This window comes from Cnephaeus nilssonii (genome assembly GCF_951640355.1).
Source record: "Cnephaeus nilssonii genome assembly, chromosome: 22".
Classification (NCBI taxonomy): domain Eukaryota; kingdom Metazoa; phylum Chordata; class Mammalia; order Chiroptera; family Vespertilionidae; genus Cnephaeus; species Cnephaeus nilssonii.
Window position 1 is genome coordinate 15,079,109 of NC_137093.1, and position 16,950 is coordinate 15,096,058.

Sequence of the window (16,950 nt, forward strand, 5' to 3'; positions counted from 1 at the left end):
ATAGCCGAGACATGGAAGCAATATAGATGAACATTATTCAGCCATAAAAATTAGGTTAACCTACTGTTGACAACAACATGGACGGAACTTGAGGGCATTATTCTCTGTGAAATGAGTCAGAAAGAAAAAGACAAATACTGTTTGATCTCACTTACCAGTGGATTCTAAAAAAATACCAGCAACAAACAAATCAGACTCCCAGATAAAGAGGTCAGACTTGTGGTTCCCAGAGCGGGAGGGAAAATTGGAGGAAGGTGGTCAAAGGTACAAAGGTTCCAGTTATAAGATAAATAAGAACCAGGGATGTAATGTCAGCAGGATGACTAGAGCCAGCACTGCTGTGTGATACACAGGAAAGTTGCTAAGAAAGTAAATCCTGATTTCTCATCGCAAGGAGCATTTCCCCCCATTTTTCTTGTCTCTCATTATATTTCTATGAGGAGATGGATGTTAGCTGAGCCTACTGTGCTAATCATTTCATAATATATGTAGGTCAGACCATCATGATATACACCTTAGACTTATACAGTGATGTGTGTCAGCTATTTCTCAATAAGCCTAAAAAAAAAAAAAAAAATGAAGGGGCTGGACATGAGATCCTACCAGGTCTCAAGTTTTAGGTTCCTGGTATTCTTGCCCTTGAAGACTAGCCTTAACAATCACTTTCTTGAGATTTCACATTTTTTTTAAATGTGCCAGGAGGGAGGGGTGTGTGTGTGAGTGTGTGTGTGGAGGGAGGGGGCAGAGCACACTGTGGCCAGCCCTGGGCCGCACTTGCCGGGAATAGACCTGTTCACCACCTGGGGAGGAGCGACAGTTGGGGCCCTGGAACCCTAGCCCATGCAATTCCAATTTAGCAACGAGAAGTCCTCTCCAAGACAACCCAGGCTAACACCGCCCACTGGGCAGGACTAAAAATACACCCGCGCGGTGTCAGCGTCACACCTGAAGCAAAAATACATCCGCCAGGAGCTGCTGGCTTGCTCCCCCACCCCACTCCGCTCTCTCCATCTGGTGCCTTTGAGCAGCGAGGAGTGGAGGGCTGGGCAGGCACCGCCCCCACATCACCCCCTCCCTCCAAGACCCTGCCAGCCCACCCCCCACACACCCCAGCAGAGCCCAAAGCGGGCAAGTCTTTTTGTAGTAACTGTGGCTAGAAACTGCCAGATGGCAGTATCTGATCCCAGTACCCCAGCAGGAATGGATTCTGAGCCGGAAAGAAGTTCTCTTGGAACCTTTATTCTCGCAGTCGGTGCTTCTTGATTCACTCACTCGTTCCCATGTATCGATTCACGGAATAGTTACTGAGCCGCTGCTGTGTGCCAGGCACTGTGTGCCTGACCCCTGGAAATTGAGAAAGAGGACGAGCATGGCCCGGAGGAGCTCAGCATGCGGTGAGGAAGACAGATCTGTGCACACGCAACTACAGCCAGTAGAATGTGTCCCAAGGGAAATAAAAATAAATGCTCACTGGCAGTGCTGTTCTGGTTAAAAAAGGAGGGTCTGGGTTTCTGATCAGTTAATTTCACGTGGCCTCTCTTCTCCTCTCTCTGTACCTCTGTTTGAGTTGGCATGTGGGCTTGTCCCTCCACGTGAGTCAGTGGAGGTGGGAATGTAAATTGATCGGAGCGGACGGTGTCAGTGTTGCTCTGAATCAAAAAGGTGCCCACACCCTGTCCCAGGGAAAAGGAGCAGCTTAGTAAGCGCCAGGCACTCCACAGGCTTCTTCACTGACCCCTTAAGGGTACCCGCGTGGTGGTGGTGTCCCTGCTTTAGAAAAAAGGAAACAGCCCTAGCCGGTTTGGCTCAGTGGATAGAGCATCGGCCCATGGACTGGTCCTGGGTTCCGTTCCGGACAAGGGCATGTACCTCAGTTGCAGGCTCCATCTCTGGCTCTGGTCGGGGTGCGCGTGGAAGGCAACCAATTGCTGTGTCCTTCTCACATCAGTGTTTTTCTGTGTCTCTACCCCTCCCTTCCACTCTCTCTGAAAACCAATGGGGAAAATATCCTGAGGTGAGGACTGACAACAAAGGTAACTGAGACTCAGAGAAATTCGGTAACTTGCCCCTAAGTCACACCATTGTGACTCCAAAGTCTAGACTCGTTTCAGAGCGCCCAGCTTCTCGCCCTAAAGGAGGAAGTGGTCCGGGTGGAAACCCTGAAGCATCCCTGATGGTTCAGAGGAGGTAACACTCCCTCTCGCTGGAGACGCCCTCGAGGCGCCTGCGCAGAAGGGATGGCGCTCAGAGCTGGATTCTGAAATGACTGGAAGGGACAGGTAGAGACCCAGGAGCAGGCAGCTGAGGCGGAAGGACCAGCAGGAGCCCCAGAAGTCTGGTTGCCTGAGCTGGGGAAGGGGGATTGTGCAGATACGGGGCCGGGGGCCACCTGCTCTCTGTCCATCCACCTCGCTCTGCGAGTCTGTGGAGGAGAAACACCGAAGAGAAAGTGAGGCCACGCTGTGAATGCCGCGTGTCCCCCTGAGGTTGCTCAGTGATTTCCTCAGCATCCAGGAGACGCATGGCCACAGTTCTCACCGTGAATACTGGTAAGGGGCCGCTGGCAGTGGAGAGGTGCCCAGGAAAGGGGCGGCACGCCGCCCGGGAAGTGGCTCTGGGGCATTCCTCTGATTCTGTGATCCCAGTGACCTCTGACTTGGGCTCTAGGAAAAGAGGATCAGGGTTCCAGCCCTTGAGCAGTTTCCAGGTGGTGGGCCTTTGGCAGCTGGAGACCTCCATGTGCGTCAGTGCAGACTCAGTCGGGGAGCTGGAGAGCCGCCGGCCTGGTTGCTGCTTGCCCACCCCCCCATTCCCACCACCTAACAGCCAGCAGACTGATGTCCTCTGTGGCATTTGGGCCCAGACCATGCTCTGGTCCCCCTGAAACTTCCACCCAGAAATGCGGCTCTCCTGTCATACAGTCCATGCTCTGGACCGCTGTCTATCCTCCTCCCAGCCAGGAAAGGCGGAGGGGCTGTACCCCCAATGGAAGAAGCAGCCAGGGCCCAGGGAGGGCGAAGTGCTGTCCTGGCCTCCCCTGTCTGCCTCTTCCCCAGCCGATGAGCCTGGGCTGGGAGGTGAGGTGCAGGACAGCCTGGGGGCTCCAAGGTCAGGCCCAGGGGGAGAAGGTGGACAGCCAGGCAAGCTGCCACACACTTGGCTGGACCCATAATTGAGGTCTGCAGTCCCGGCCAAGGTCACGAGGGAAGGGATGGCTGAGAGGCTCCGGAGTGATGGAGTGGCATGACTGTGAATCACAAGGTTTATCACCCAGAAAGAGAACCAGCACTAATGTCTCCTGCATGTGGCCAGCCCTGCCCCCAGCCTGCAGCGCTGTTTCCGTCCACATATCCGGTCTCCATCCCTGTCTGTCGTGTTCTTTGCATCCCAGCCTCTTTTACCTTCTTTCTTTTTTGCATTCCTTCTTTTTTCCTGTCTCTGCTTCTCTGTCTCTGATCCTCTGTGCAGGAAGAAATGTTTAAAAACAACTTAACCTCGGTTGTCCGAGGAGGGAAGAAGGGAAGCAGAAAAGGTCCTCTCGCCTTTTCGTGAGTCCTTTTAACAAAAGGAAATAAGCCTCGCCCTAACAAGGGAATTAAGTCAGAGATGAGGACGAGAATTACCAGGAAGTCATGGTTTCCATCCCAGGGGTCTTTGAAAATGTTAGGGAGACCTACTGAGCCAGTTTAGGTTAAGAACACCTGTGAGGATGTGGGGAGGGCTAAAGGGGGCTGTGCTGAAGCCCGCATGCTCATGGATGCACTCAGAAGCCTTACCAGTGTGTGTGCACATGTGTGCATCTGTGTGAGGGTGTGTGTGTGTGTGTGTGTGTGTGTGTGTGTGTGATCTTGCGCTGAAGGAAAACTGGGGTTCATCGAGGGGTCTGTGCCTCTCTGCTGCTACAGAGAGGGTGACATTCACTTCCACTGGGGCTTCAGCCCAAATCCTGTCCAGTTTGGGGCCGGGGGTGGGGGAGGGGGGGGGAAGGGGGCGGTGCTGCTCCTCTACCTCCTGGCCCCAAACTGGGCATTGCAGGCCGGTGAATTGGGGTGATGTAAAAAACACAAAGGCAGAAATGTCAGAGGTAATTAAACCAAACGATGGCTTAAACCCCTGTAGAAATCAACGTATCGGGTTTAATCACTGCTGCAGCCAGCGCAGGGCTGCGAGGCTGCGAGAGGCCGCTTCTCTGGATTGTTAACAGGAAGTGCGTATCTTGAGGTTGATTTTGGTTCAGATGCTCCTGGGATAGGTGATGAGGGTGGGGTGGGGGTGGGGACCTGGAAAAGAAAAAAGAAATAATAAAATGTTATTTGAGATCATCTCTTCTTGCCCGCCCTGGAGCCATGCGGCTCCCTGCTCGGGGCCCTGCCCCCCTCCCGGCGCCCAGGAGCGGGCACAGTGCTGAGTGTGCTAAATTAGGCCATTAGAGAAATTCATTTCTCTTTATTAGTCTGTGTCAAATCCTTTTTATTAGTGGCTGGAAACGACCTCTCTTCCTCAGTGAAATGTCATGCAGGTTCCCCCCTTCTATTTGTTCTGCACTGACGAGGCTCAAGCTCTCCCTGAATTGAGCGGTGAGATTTATTTCCTCCAAATTTTGAACGGCTTAAGAGAGATTGGGGTGGAGGGGGCGGTCAGGCAGAGGCGGCAGGGAGAAGAGGGGAGAGAGCAGCGAGAGCAGGTGAGCTCCTCTGGAGGTCAGGTGTCCTCTGGAAATAAAATCGAGTGGCCATCTCTCACATCTTGTTCCTCATCTTCCGGGCCTGGGGCCGAGTTTCCAGGTTCCTACTTCTATCTCTCTGATGGGGGAGATCGGGACAGCAACACTAGGACACAGGAAGCTCAGGGCCATATCCCATGTCTCTCTGGAAATCCTTCTTCCCCTCCCATGCCTGCACACACAGGGACATTCATGTCCCTGCTGACCAAGATGCCCAGCTCTCGGGGTCCCTGCCCTAGTCACCCCATCCTGTCCCTCCCCAAGCCTGCACTGGGGCTGCCAGCCTCATCTCCAGCTGTAGGCGGTGATGTGGGGGGTAGCTTAGAAATACAGGTCCACCCTTGGTTGGACAGCTGTAGGCTGGGCAGCTGGGGAGGAGCTGGGCCTTGGAGAAGCCCGGTGACTGCAGCCACAGACCCTGCTGAGTCACTGGGAAGCTGAGCCTGGTTCTCAGGGGTGACGCAGTGTCCCAGTGGTCCCTACGCTTGAGGTAGCGGGGAACAGTCTGGATCTACGAAGGGATCCAGGCGGATAGAGCAGGGGAGCCACAGGCAGCCCCTACCCGGTGTAGTCGTGTGGAACCTGTGGCTGAGCTCAGATGCCATCTGAGCTCCTGGGCTCAGGGACCAGGGGGTGGGGTAGGTGAACCCAGCCAGGAGCCTGGAGAGGGTGGGGTATGAGAAGGGAGGGTTTGGAGCTGAGAGTTTGGCTCGGGTCAGGAGACACCGGAGAGAAGCCGCCATGCCAGCCTCCGGGAGCCTGCTCTGTGCTCCGTGGCCCTCGTTAATTTGGGGGGGATGGGAAGTATGTTTCCTTCTTCTGGGAGCTAGCAGGAGCCCCCAGAAAACACCCCCAGATATGCCCCCCACACATTCTGGGAGATCTGATACCTGGAAGTGAGGGGTTTATGAAAAGGACCTGTGCTGTGGCCCAGTGTACGTGACAAGGCCTCCGGCCCCCACCTGCACCCGCCCAAGGCCCAGCTCTGTCTGAGACTGTGATCTGAGTCCCGTTCACCTCTCCAACCTCACCCCCCTCCAGTCCCCTCCTGCCTGTCCTGCGCCAGCCACATCGTCTGCATGTTGTTCCAGAAACACACCAGGCTCATCCCTATCTCGGGTGCTTTGCTTTTTCTGCTCCAAAAGCCTCCCCCTCTGAGTTTTGCATGGCTGCCTCCTCCTCATTCAGGCGTCATTTAAATGTCGCCTCCTCAGAGAGGCCCTCCCTGATCACTCTCCTCCATGCAGGGGCAAGAACCGTGGCAGAGGGGACCACCCGCCCATCCCCATCCCAACTCCAGTGCTAGTATGTGAGGGGTGCAGTCCCCAGTAGATCCCTCTTTCCCTACCCCACACGCTATTCATGCTATGTACACAGAACACTCAGTCCCCGCTCAGGTCACACACACAACACATGGCACATACACACCGCCCAAAATGTAGGGCACATGCACACTCAATTCACCGAACACAAAATCTGTACCCCAACTTCAAACACACAACCCACATGCATACATACTGTATACATCCCACACTGTGTGTACACACAATGCAAACACACAAGAGCACATGTACACAACACTCACAGTGGCCTCGCTGACAGGTGCACACACACACACACACACACACACACACACACACGTGCACCCAGGCGCCCCCTCTTCGTTCAGCAGCTGCCCACCCCCCTCTGACGAGAGAAGGGAGCCAGCGGTGACCGGCGGGGTGCACCCACCACCTGGCACGGCGCTGCGGATTATTAGTTCCTGGTAATTTAGTGCCCTTGTACAGAGTCGATTTGTGCCTTTCATTCCTAATTGATCTAGTGGCTGTTTAAATGGCAGCAGGCATCTGTTGAGAGTAGGAAGGTTCATCAGGCGCAATAATTCATAACACCGTCTGGAATTTGCCTTTCGTGTCCCTCAGCTAAAGCGCTGCGGGCTCTGCTTAAGTCACAGCCGCCCAGGCTTCCTTTGGTATTCCGCGCAGGGCCAGGAGAGGCTTGCATTAAACTGGGATCAGCTTAGATTAGACCATAATATGCTGCGGCATTAGTGGCTGCAAATGAAGACTTACGCTGGAGTTTAACCCTTCACCTGCTCTCTCTTTGTTTTAGCCGATGGCTAAGCGAGCTGCGGTTTTTTCCCTGTCAGCTTCTGGGGTGGGTGGAGGGAGCGCTGAATAGGTCTTCTAGAGATTTGGGGCCACAGATGGGCCACATTCAGATATTGACCCTTTTTTCCCTGCAGACAAAAACCCAGCCTGCAGGCCAGCTGTTGATGCATCAGCTCCCAAAACAAGGGCGGGGAGGCAGTGTCCAGGGCAGGCCCTGCGAGCCAAGCAGCCCACCTGAAGTGGGCCCTCCCTCCTCCCCGCACTGCCCCTGAGCCTGGGGAGAACGGCCAGCGTGTATGGGGGGCTAAGCACCTAGAATTATGAGAACCCCAGAGTGGACAGGCTGGGAGGGTCAGCACTGTGAGGCTGGGCGTCAGTCCTCCTTGCGTTGTGTTTGATCACAGTGTGCCCCGGGGAGCACCGTCCAGTGTCCTTTCACGTCTTGTGCTTTCCCGCGTGGCAGCCACCAGCCACATGTGGCTGTTTACATTAACATCAGTTAAAATTAATAAATAAAGTAGAAACTCAGTGTCCTAGGCACAAGTCATAATTTTTAATCCCCACTCAAGGATATGTGTTTATTGATTTTTAGAGAGAGGGAGGAAGAGAGTGCAGATGCTTTTTTGGGGACCACCATGGGAAGGAAGGGGGCTCCAGGGTCCAGTGTCAACAACCCGTGCAAACACAGGCACACGTGCTAGAAGTTAAGACATAGTCATTCACACATGCTGCAGAGAAATAAGAGTGATATGCACTTACACGTGCACACAGGTGTGCACACATAACATATATGCATTCAGCAAGTATTTGTTGGGATCTACACGCCTGCCATGTGCAACCAGAATTCAGGCTCACGCTCATCCCCTGTAAATACCGTATTTTCCAGCATATAAGACGACTTTTTAACCCAGGAAAATCTCAAAAGTCGGGGGTCTTACACGCCGGAAAATACGGTATTTGGGTTTTAAGCAATCTGATATACATTGTCAGAGATTTTTCTAACCTACCGTATTTTCCGGCGTATAAGACCCCCAACTTTTGAGAAGATTTTCCTGGGTTAAAAAGTCGACTTATACGCCGGAAAGTACGGTACTCACAGACACACAGGCACTGCCCTCAGCTGGCTCCAGACAGCCAAGAATGGGTGTCTGACCAACCGCTGATGTTCATGTCCAGGACTTGTCTGGACACTTCCCACACTTCCTTCCTGGGTTGACCTTAAACCAGAAAGGGACTCCTACTTCTCTGAAGGGTTACACTCCTCACCCTCATCAGATACCCACGCAGGTTATCTTACCACAGAGAAAAGCCAGGCGCCGGTGAGGAGGATACCGCCCTCTACGCCCAGGGATGGGAGACTGGGTCTTCCCACCAGGGCATGAGCTGCTGCCAGCTGGGCTGACCGTGGGGACTGGGGACGATCTCAGGAGTGGGGCCTTGGGAGAAGACGTGCGGGGAGCATGGGGAAGGGGCCCTCATGGCTTCTGAGCCCAGCCGGCCGCAGGTCTCTGTGCGCATGTGTGAGCTCTTGCTGTCCCCACAGGCACCCTCTTTTCCCGCTTCTGACGCTGCTGTTTGAGAAGTGTGAACAGGCCACCCAGGGCTCGGAGTGCATCACCTCCGCCAGCTTTGACGTGGACATCGAGAACTTTGTCCACCAGCAGGAGCAGGAGCACAAACCCTTCTTCAGCGATGACCCAGAACTGGACAATCTGGTAAAGACCCTCCCTCCCCACCCCGGCTAGGTTCTCCGTCCCCTGTGGTCCCTCCAAGTGCTCTAGAAATGATCCTTTCATTCATTCAGCAAAGGGTGTTGTGTGCCACTGTGGGCCAGGCACTAGATGGTCCTCTAGCCACTGAGAACCATTTCTAAGTTCCCTAAACCAAGAGCTGCAGGCACTGCCTGCTCGCTGCACACCTGCATCCCCTCCAGCCTCTTGCCGCACAGACAGGAGGAGAGGAGGGGCGTGGCACCGGAATGTCTAGGGCAGCGGTTCTGAGGGCTGGAGTCCTGGCACGGTAGTAACTCACCAGGCTGGTGTGATGCAGGGTGGAGGGTGAGGGGACAGGCACATTCAAGCACATCAGCAGCTAGAGAGACCTGGAGACACAGTCCTGTTGAGAAGGAGGCCAGCGAATGTCCTGCCCATTTAGGGGGACACAGGAGATCAGGCTTTCAAACCCAGCGTGTTACCCAGGTCATCACTGCAGCCTGCTGTTCTGTGCAGCCGGGACATGCCAGCAAGTGTCTGGCTCCGTGCTCCCCTTGCCAACATACTCCCTGGGTCTCCAGGTCTGCTCACTCACGTAGTCAGAGTTCTGATTCAGTCCAACAAACCGTGGTCAAGGGCCTGCCATGTGCCAAGCCTGCCCTGGAGAACTGGGTGCTGTAGAAGCTGCCCCGGCGGCCCCAGCCCTCCGGCGGCCCCAGTCCTCAGGTCACCGGACTGGGAGTGGTCTGGTTAGTGGAGTCGTCCTTGGACCTCCCACCCCTCACGTGGCCTGATTTACCCAGATGAGTAGCCACGGTCCTGGCTGGGAGATTGGTCAGTCAATTATTTTATTTTTTCTGTGATTTAAAATTTTTTAAATGACAGTCTACATTCAGTGTTATCTTGTATTAGTATCGGGTATACAGCATAGTGGTTAGACAACCATCTACTTTACAAAGTGTCCCCCAGTGATTGGTCAATTGTTCCCATGGGATGAAAGACCAGAGCAGGCTTCCCTGTTCAGCATCTGTGCGACTTTGCTGACTTCACTCCTTCGAAGCTCGGTTTCCTTGCGTGTAGATCCAATACACCCATCTCCAGTGACGGTAATAAAAACACAAGTGAGATGGCTTGTGGAACTAAATGGCCTTTAAGAACGCATACCATCCAGAAGGTTAGTCTCAAGTGCAGTATCCTTACGCCAAGGCATTCTAGCTCCCCAGCCCCACCTCCTGGCCCCCAAAACTTTACTTGGGGAGCCAAGCAGTGCCCTTCGCCGCCCTCTTGAAGTCAGGAGGGGGAGGAAGAGGCCAACCACAGGAGCCATCATTAGAACAGGAATCATGTAGCCGGCGCAGCCAAGATGCACATAATTAGAAATTAGAAAAAGGTCAGATCACGTCATTATCAGCTCAATCAGCTGCCGAGTGCCACAGCCAGTTAATCTGGCATCTGTATTTTTTACAACCCCGCACACGTAGCCCAACGGACTGTAACTCTTTATCCGGACAGATATACTGCGCAGCAGAGCAGGGACATAAAATGAGAGACCCCGAGCAAATGAGCTGAGATAATTGAGAGATTTATTTTATATATATGTGCGTGTCAGGGCGGCTTTCTTCTGCCCTTGAATATTGACTTTCACAGATGAAATTGTCGGGAGGACACGGAGGTCCCCAAAACTTTGTCCCACCCTGGGATCTCAAGCTCTGATCCCTCCCCCCCCCGCCCCCCCCCCCCGCCCCGCCCCACCAAGCCCTCCACTGGGCATGACTCCTCCCACCTCTAGCTGCTCGATCCCCTCCCCCCCAGAAAAACACAATTTGCATGCTGTACCTTCCCCTCCTCCCAGAAAGTGTCCTGGACACATTCCCATGGGAATGCTGACTGAGCTCTCCGGGAGCGGCCCAACGACCAGAGAGGTCCCCAGACTGCAGTTCTGAGGGCACTGCCCTTCCTGGGAGCCAGCTGCTCCGCTGCACCCAAGGAAACACAGCAAGGAGAGAAGCAAGCCCCTCTACAGATGAGACAGCACCGTCCAGAGAAGGGAAATTACTTTAGGACCAGGACCAGCCTATGGCTCCTCATATGCTCTCCCTCCACTGCATCACCCCCTCCCTTCTCCCTGGGACAATAGAGTCCTACTTCATAAGAGTACCCCCACCACCACCACCACCCAGCCGCTGTGGCTCAGCAGTTGAGCTTCAACAAATGAACCAGGAAGTCAGGGTTCGATTCCGGTCAGGGCACATGCCAGGTTGCAGGCTTGATCCCCAGTAGGGGGCGTGCAGGAGGCAGCCAATCAATGATTCTTTCATCATTGAGATTTCTATCTCTCTCTCCTCTCCTCCTCTCTCTTAAATTAATAAAAAAAAATATTTTTAAAAAAGAGTACCCCCACCAGGTCTCCCCCAGTCCCCACACTATGACCCTCTCTCCTTCTCCTTTCCGACGCTGGTAGCTGGGCTGGGATGCCCCCAGGTTAGTGCCACAGCCACTCTCCACGCCAATTCCCACTCCTACCCTGTGCTCACCAGGCCTCTCTCTTACCTGCCCCCGGGTCCCCAGCTTGGGTCCAACCCCCTCTGACTGGCAGTTGGTAAAGTTTGTAAAATTTGCAAGTTCCCCAAACCCCTTTGAAAGGTAGAAGCTTTTTGTTTTATAAAATCTGATTTACGGGCCCCCAGTGCAGGGCCAAGGTTTTATATATTATGCAAGATTTCAAACCGAGGCTGTAAAACCTATGGTTTCAGTTTCATGCATGGAATTTTTTTATGTGTAAATTTTTTAACATTTATGGGGCACGTTTTAATGAGACTCTGGTGTGGCTCAAGGGACAGATTAGGGCTGCCTGGCCGAAAAGCCAGCTCCGACACGGGGCCCCACCGGCCCCCGGGCCACGCTGAGGAGGCAGGACCCGAGCCGTGGAGAGGAGCCAGGCCGAAGTTCCGGGCACGCAGGGGCCTCGCCAGCCCCGCTCAGGCTCTCCCTCAGCCTTCAGCGCAGACTCCCTTCGCCCAGGCAGGAGCAGGAATCCTACAGATGAGAAAGGGAAAGGAAAACCACCTAAGCTGGCAACAACGAGCATCTATAGAGCACTTGTTAGGTGCCAGGTGCTCTTCCAAACACTTTACAGATAATTTCTCACTTAATCCTATTTTCAAACCCACAAGGCACATATTATTATTACTATTATTCCCATTTTAAGACGAGCTTGAGACACGAGGATGTCGCCAGCTCAAGGTCACACGCTAGCACGCAGCCGAGGGAGCCACGCAGTCACACTGACCCATCGCTCATCTTTCTGAGTTCTTTCTATGTACCAGCTCTTCTTTTTAGTTCTTTTCTGGCCTCCTTTCACTCAGTCCTCACTGTCACTCTGAGGGAGTCACTGTTGTCCCATTTTGCAGAGGAGGAAAGTAGAGTGCAGAGACTCTGTAAACTGGCCAGGGCCTCTCAGCAGGGGGAAGACCAGGACTCAGCCTCCCAAGCCCGCTGCTCTGCCATTGGTTTTCTCCGTGGTCCTCTCCACATTTTGCAGAGGAGCTCAAGGCCTAAGAACCCAAAGTTACAGAGCTGGTATTTGCACCATGTGGGTGTAACTCCAAAGCCCACCGCCTTCCTCTGCACCACACTGCTTCTCCAAATTGAGGAGAAGTGACCTGTTATTGACTTAAAAGTATTTCAGTTGTCATGCACGATGGCTTCCAGAAAATGTTCATTCTGTCCCCCCATTATCTGGCAGTTCCCAGTCCCTGGTCTTCATCTTCCAACTCCCATTTCTTGTTCCAATGACCTTACACTTACAACTGGTTGGGCAGAGCTGGGCGGGTCTGGAAAAATTCCCGATTAGATTTTAGCTTCGGCTGCCCTAATGACCCCCAGGAAATATCAGAGCCTGTGTGTTTATAAACTCCTTCCTCTGCAAGTGAGAGAGGACCATCCCAGCTTCCCAGCTCACAGAGGGAGTGGCTCCTTAACTGCTGCGTGCAACTGCGCAGGGCACCTCATCTCAGCCTCCGTCCCTCATCTCCGGGGGAGACATGCCCCGTGGTTATGAGACTCAAATGAGATAATGGAGAGAAAAGCATTTTGCATCTTGTAAAGTGCTCTGTCTGTAATTGACTTGAAAGGCAAGATTTATTACCATCAAGTGAAGAGGCCACGATCCTACAAGAGAGGCTACTTTTTAGGAGGAACTTGGTTGCGGGAGGGGCACGTTGGCGTAAAGAACTGACATTTATCAAATAGCTACTCTGTCCCTAGAACATTTACATACATTATCTAATTCCATTTTCACAATAGCTCTACCGTGTAAGCATTATCACCCTAAACTTGACAGAAAGTTTAAATGCTTGTCTGGAATACCCAGGCAGGAAATGAGCGATTTGGAGCATCATGCCACCTGACCTCCTGGAAACCAGGAGCCCCATCCAGGTTCTGTCTGGGACCCCTGGGGCCACCTGACCTCCTGGAAACCAGGAGCCCCATCCAGGTTCTGTCTGGGACCCCTGGGCCCACGTGACCTCCTGGAAACCAGGAGCCCCATCCAGGTTCTGTCTGGGACCCCTGGGGCCACGTGACCTCATGGAAACCAGGAGCCCCATCCAGGTTCTGTCTGGGACCCCTGGGGCCACGTGACCTCCTGGAAACCAGGAGCCCCATCCAGGTTCTGTCTGGGACCCCTGGGGCCACGTGACCTGGAAACCAGGAGCCCCATCCAGGTTCTGTCTGGGACCCCTGGGGCCACGTGACCTCATGGAAACCAGGAGCCCCATCCAGGTTCTGTCTGGGACCCCTGGGGCTAGTGCACATGGCATGACATGAAAATATAAGGTTGCAGCTTGCTTTGCTTCTTTGAAGGGTACTTCTTTGAAGGGCTGTTTCTTTATTTTGAACGAGAAGGGAGGGAGAAAAGCTGAAAGAGGAAGCCAAACGTGGGGGAAGGAATTAAGGACACATTTATCACATTTGGAGATGATATTAAATCAAATGGAATTGTTATTGCACCAGAAAATTTGGAATGACTTTTTATATGACATTGATCATTTAGAAAAATAGCCCAATAAATCCGAGTTTTATTCTGATTTAGAGGCAAAAACCCCAAATTGCAAACACATAGGACAGAGGATGATTTACAAAACACAAATACAGAAGAAAAACTGGGAGTGGTTGTTTTTCCACTAGCTGAATATGGAATAGCAGTAGGAAAGCCAGCAAGATATTAGAAGTTATTAAAAGAGGTTAAAAAATGTATATGCTTTTGATTCCCTGTGGTTCATAAAGCACTTTCACATTATTATTTCCCTCAGCTCTTAGCCAGTCCTGTGAGTTAGGGATGTTACAAATGAGGAAACTGAGGTTCAGAGAAGTCATGCAACTGGCCCAATATCACCTAGTTTCTAAACAGCAGGTGGACTCAGATCCAGGCTGATGGATAGCACCTCCCCACCCCCACCCCAGGCTTCCTGCTCTACCAGGTAGCAAGCGCCCCATCTTATCGGCATTGCCCGTCTTTTTCTCTAATATTGAAAGGTCCTCCATATTCATTGCCTCAGAACACCATGATGATTTATGCTACCTGCTTAAATCTTTAAACCAAGTCTGTTATTCCATAAAAAAGTAATCCTTCCACTGCACATTGTCAGACCGAGTGGTGGGTCCACTTTGAGCACGGAGCACCAGACCCCGTTTAATCCCAGTGCGTGCCTGTTTCACCTCAGCAAAGCTATCCAGGTGGATTTTACTTCTGAGTTTGTTTTACTGATTTGTATTTTCTGATTCTTTTAATGCGTACTTATTGGCTATGTTTTTAAAATAAGTGAATAAATGTGTGTACTTTTCTGTGTGTGAATATGGGTGTATTGCTTCATGAGAAGATTTAAAAATAAATGAGTTAATAAAATGTTGATTAAAAATGAAGACTGGGCCAGCAAAGGAAAGCTAGCTCAAAGACAGAAGGGAAGAAGAAACAGAAAGAAAGAAGGAGGGAAGACGTAAGGAAGAAAGGGAGGAAGGGAGAGAGGAAAGGGGAAAAGAAGAAAGGTTGAAGGAACCAGGATTCCGTTGCCTGGAGAAGATAAAGCTAACTGGACACTTTATTCCAGGCAGGTGCCTTCTCCAGCCTGTGGCACGTTGTGAGGCAATATTCACGTCGAATGGATAACATTGAATTAAGGGAGCTGGTGCTGATAGGAGCACTAGATGTTCTTGGTGCCCACAGGAGGCTGAGCAAGCACTTTCTCTTAAGGCAGGAGAGAATTCGGTCACTTCTTGGAAGAATTCAACAAGCAGGTTGAGAGAACAGAGAGCTTTGGCCTGATGAGGTTCTCATTGGGAGACCTCCAAGGAGACCACGCAGCCTGTGTCCTAGAGGCTTGGCCCTTCTGCTCACCACAGGCGGCCAGATCGTCTCTCAGTGCCCCTTCCACACCGTCCGGGAATTGAGGGCCGGAGTCCTGGAGATGCTCAGAGTCAGGACATGGGCGGCACCTGACAGCCCACTCCTCTCTTCTTCCGCACGAGGAAGCAGACACCTGCATGGGTGAGGGATTCTGACTCCTGGGCTAGACCAGGAGTGAGAGAGCAGTCAGAGCAGCTGAATGAGGGGAGGTTGCCAGGGAGGGGTCTGGAAATATCTTAAATATCCCCAAAGCTATTGGGTTTTTCTGGAATCCCTAATTCCTGTCACTGAGCCACTTTCTCCCTAAACCATGCACCTTTAAATTGCCATTTTGTACACATAAATTCCAAGGGCCGGGATTGAGGGCAGAGCAACACAGGCAACCTGGCTTCACATCCTAGCTCTGTGGCTTACCCGCTGTGTGACTAAGCAAGTAAGCAATATGCCTGGGCTTCATTTTCTCCAACTGTAAAATGTGGGCTTGCGGAGGTGGTTGTGAGGTACATAAGACAAGACATGCCATAGGTCTAGCACGGGGACTGGGACATAGTCAGAATAAGAAATGTTTGGGTATTGTTATCCATCAGTGCGCATTTATAAACACCTTGTACTGTGCTAATTACTCTAGATACAAAACAAGATCTTCATGGCCAAAGTCAAGTAGATAATTCAGGCAAGAGCAAATATTTATTCAGTGCCAACCCCATTTTTTTAGTTCAAATAATCATACCAACGTCAGTATGCTCTGTGCCTGGGAGAGCCCAGGCTCCATCAGCTCAGCGCCATGGAGGGAGCACTTAGGACAAGACCCTGTGATTGAGCCCTGCGTGAAGACCCAAAATTGTTGGTTTCAGCCTTTGAGTGACACTTAGTCTAATTCATAACTCCAAGAGCCCTTAATTAGTTGAGTATAGTCCCTGCCCATCAGACAATTCAAATGCCAACCCAGGCACTTTCCATTTGAAATGCCAATGAGGCTCAGAGAGGGGTGTGGCGCTGGCAGCTCTCTGCACAGCAGAAGTCAGAATTCTCTGCAAGAGATTCCCTCCTTGTTTTCCTGGGCATCCAAATACCAGCCGGAAGTGGGAGGGGAGAGTTAAACAGGGACTCTTATATATCACTTATGGCAACATAAATGGCTCTCCAAAGGCAACAAGCCTCTCTCTCTCTCTCTCTCTCTCTAATCCTTATTGGATATCCTCAAAGGGTATTTTTTCATTGACTTTTTTTTTTAGAGAGAGAGAGAGAGGAGGAAGAGATAGAGAGAAACATCAATGTGAGAGAGACACATCGATTGGTTGCCCCTCATTTGCATCCCAACTGGGGCCTGGAATCAAACCCAAGACCCTTGGGTCTGCAGGCCGACGCTCTAACCACTGAGCACCACCCTTTTTTAAAAATATATTTTATTGATATTTTTACAGACAGGAAGGGAGAGAGATAGAGAGCCAGAAACATCGATGAGAGAGAAACATCGATCAGCTGCCTCCTGCACACCCCCCACTGGGGATGTGCCCACAACCAAGGTACATGCCCTTGATCGGAATCGAACCCGGGACCCTTCAGTCCGCAGGCCGACGCTCTATCCACTGAGCCAAACCGGTTTCGGCAGAGCACCACCCTTTTATATATATATATATATATATATATATATATATATATATATATATATATAATTGTAGATTCCCATGCATTCATAAGAAATAGTACAGAAAAGTCCCGATTCCCTTCTTACATGATTATAGTATAGAACAGTTACTCAACCAGGAAGTAGACAAAATACAATCCGCCAATCTTATTCAGCTTCTATCAGTTTTACGGCTGTGTGTGTGTGTGTGTGTGTGTGTGTGTAGTTCTGTGCAATTTTATCACACATGTAAATTCATGTACACACTATGGTAGTCAAGATACTAAGCAATTCCTCCTGCCCTTCTCCCCTCCACTGCCCACAACCATTAATCTGTTCTTCATCTCTATAATATTGCCATTTCAAAAATGTTA

General features: G+C 51.7%; 1 protein-coding gene across 5 annotated transcripts in view; it reads left to right on the top strand.

The window, feature by feature from the left end:
* The window catches only part of PKNOX2 (PBX/knotted 1 homeobox 2), a 280,121-nt gene that overhangs the window by 226,415 nt on the left and 36,756 nt on the right, over positions 1-16,950 (top strand). For all 5 annotated transcript variants that reach the window (XM_079762224.1, XM_079762223.1, XM_079762226.1 and 2 more), the window contains one exon: positions 8,378-8,549. In XM_079762224.1, the coding sequence (XP_079618350.1) occupies positions 8,378-8,549 (172 nt within the window). The remainder of the gene's footprint in view (positions 1-8,377; positions 8,550-16,950) is intronic.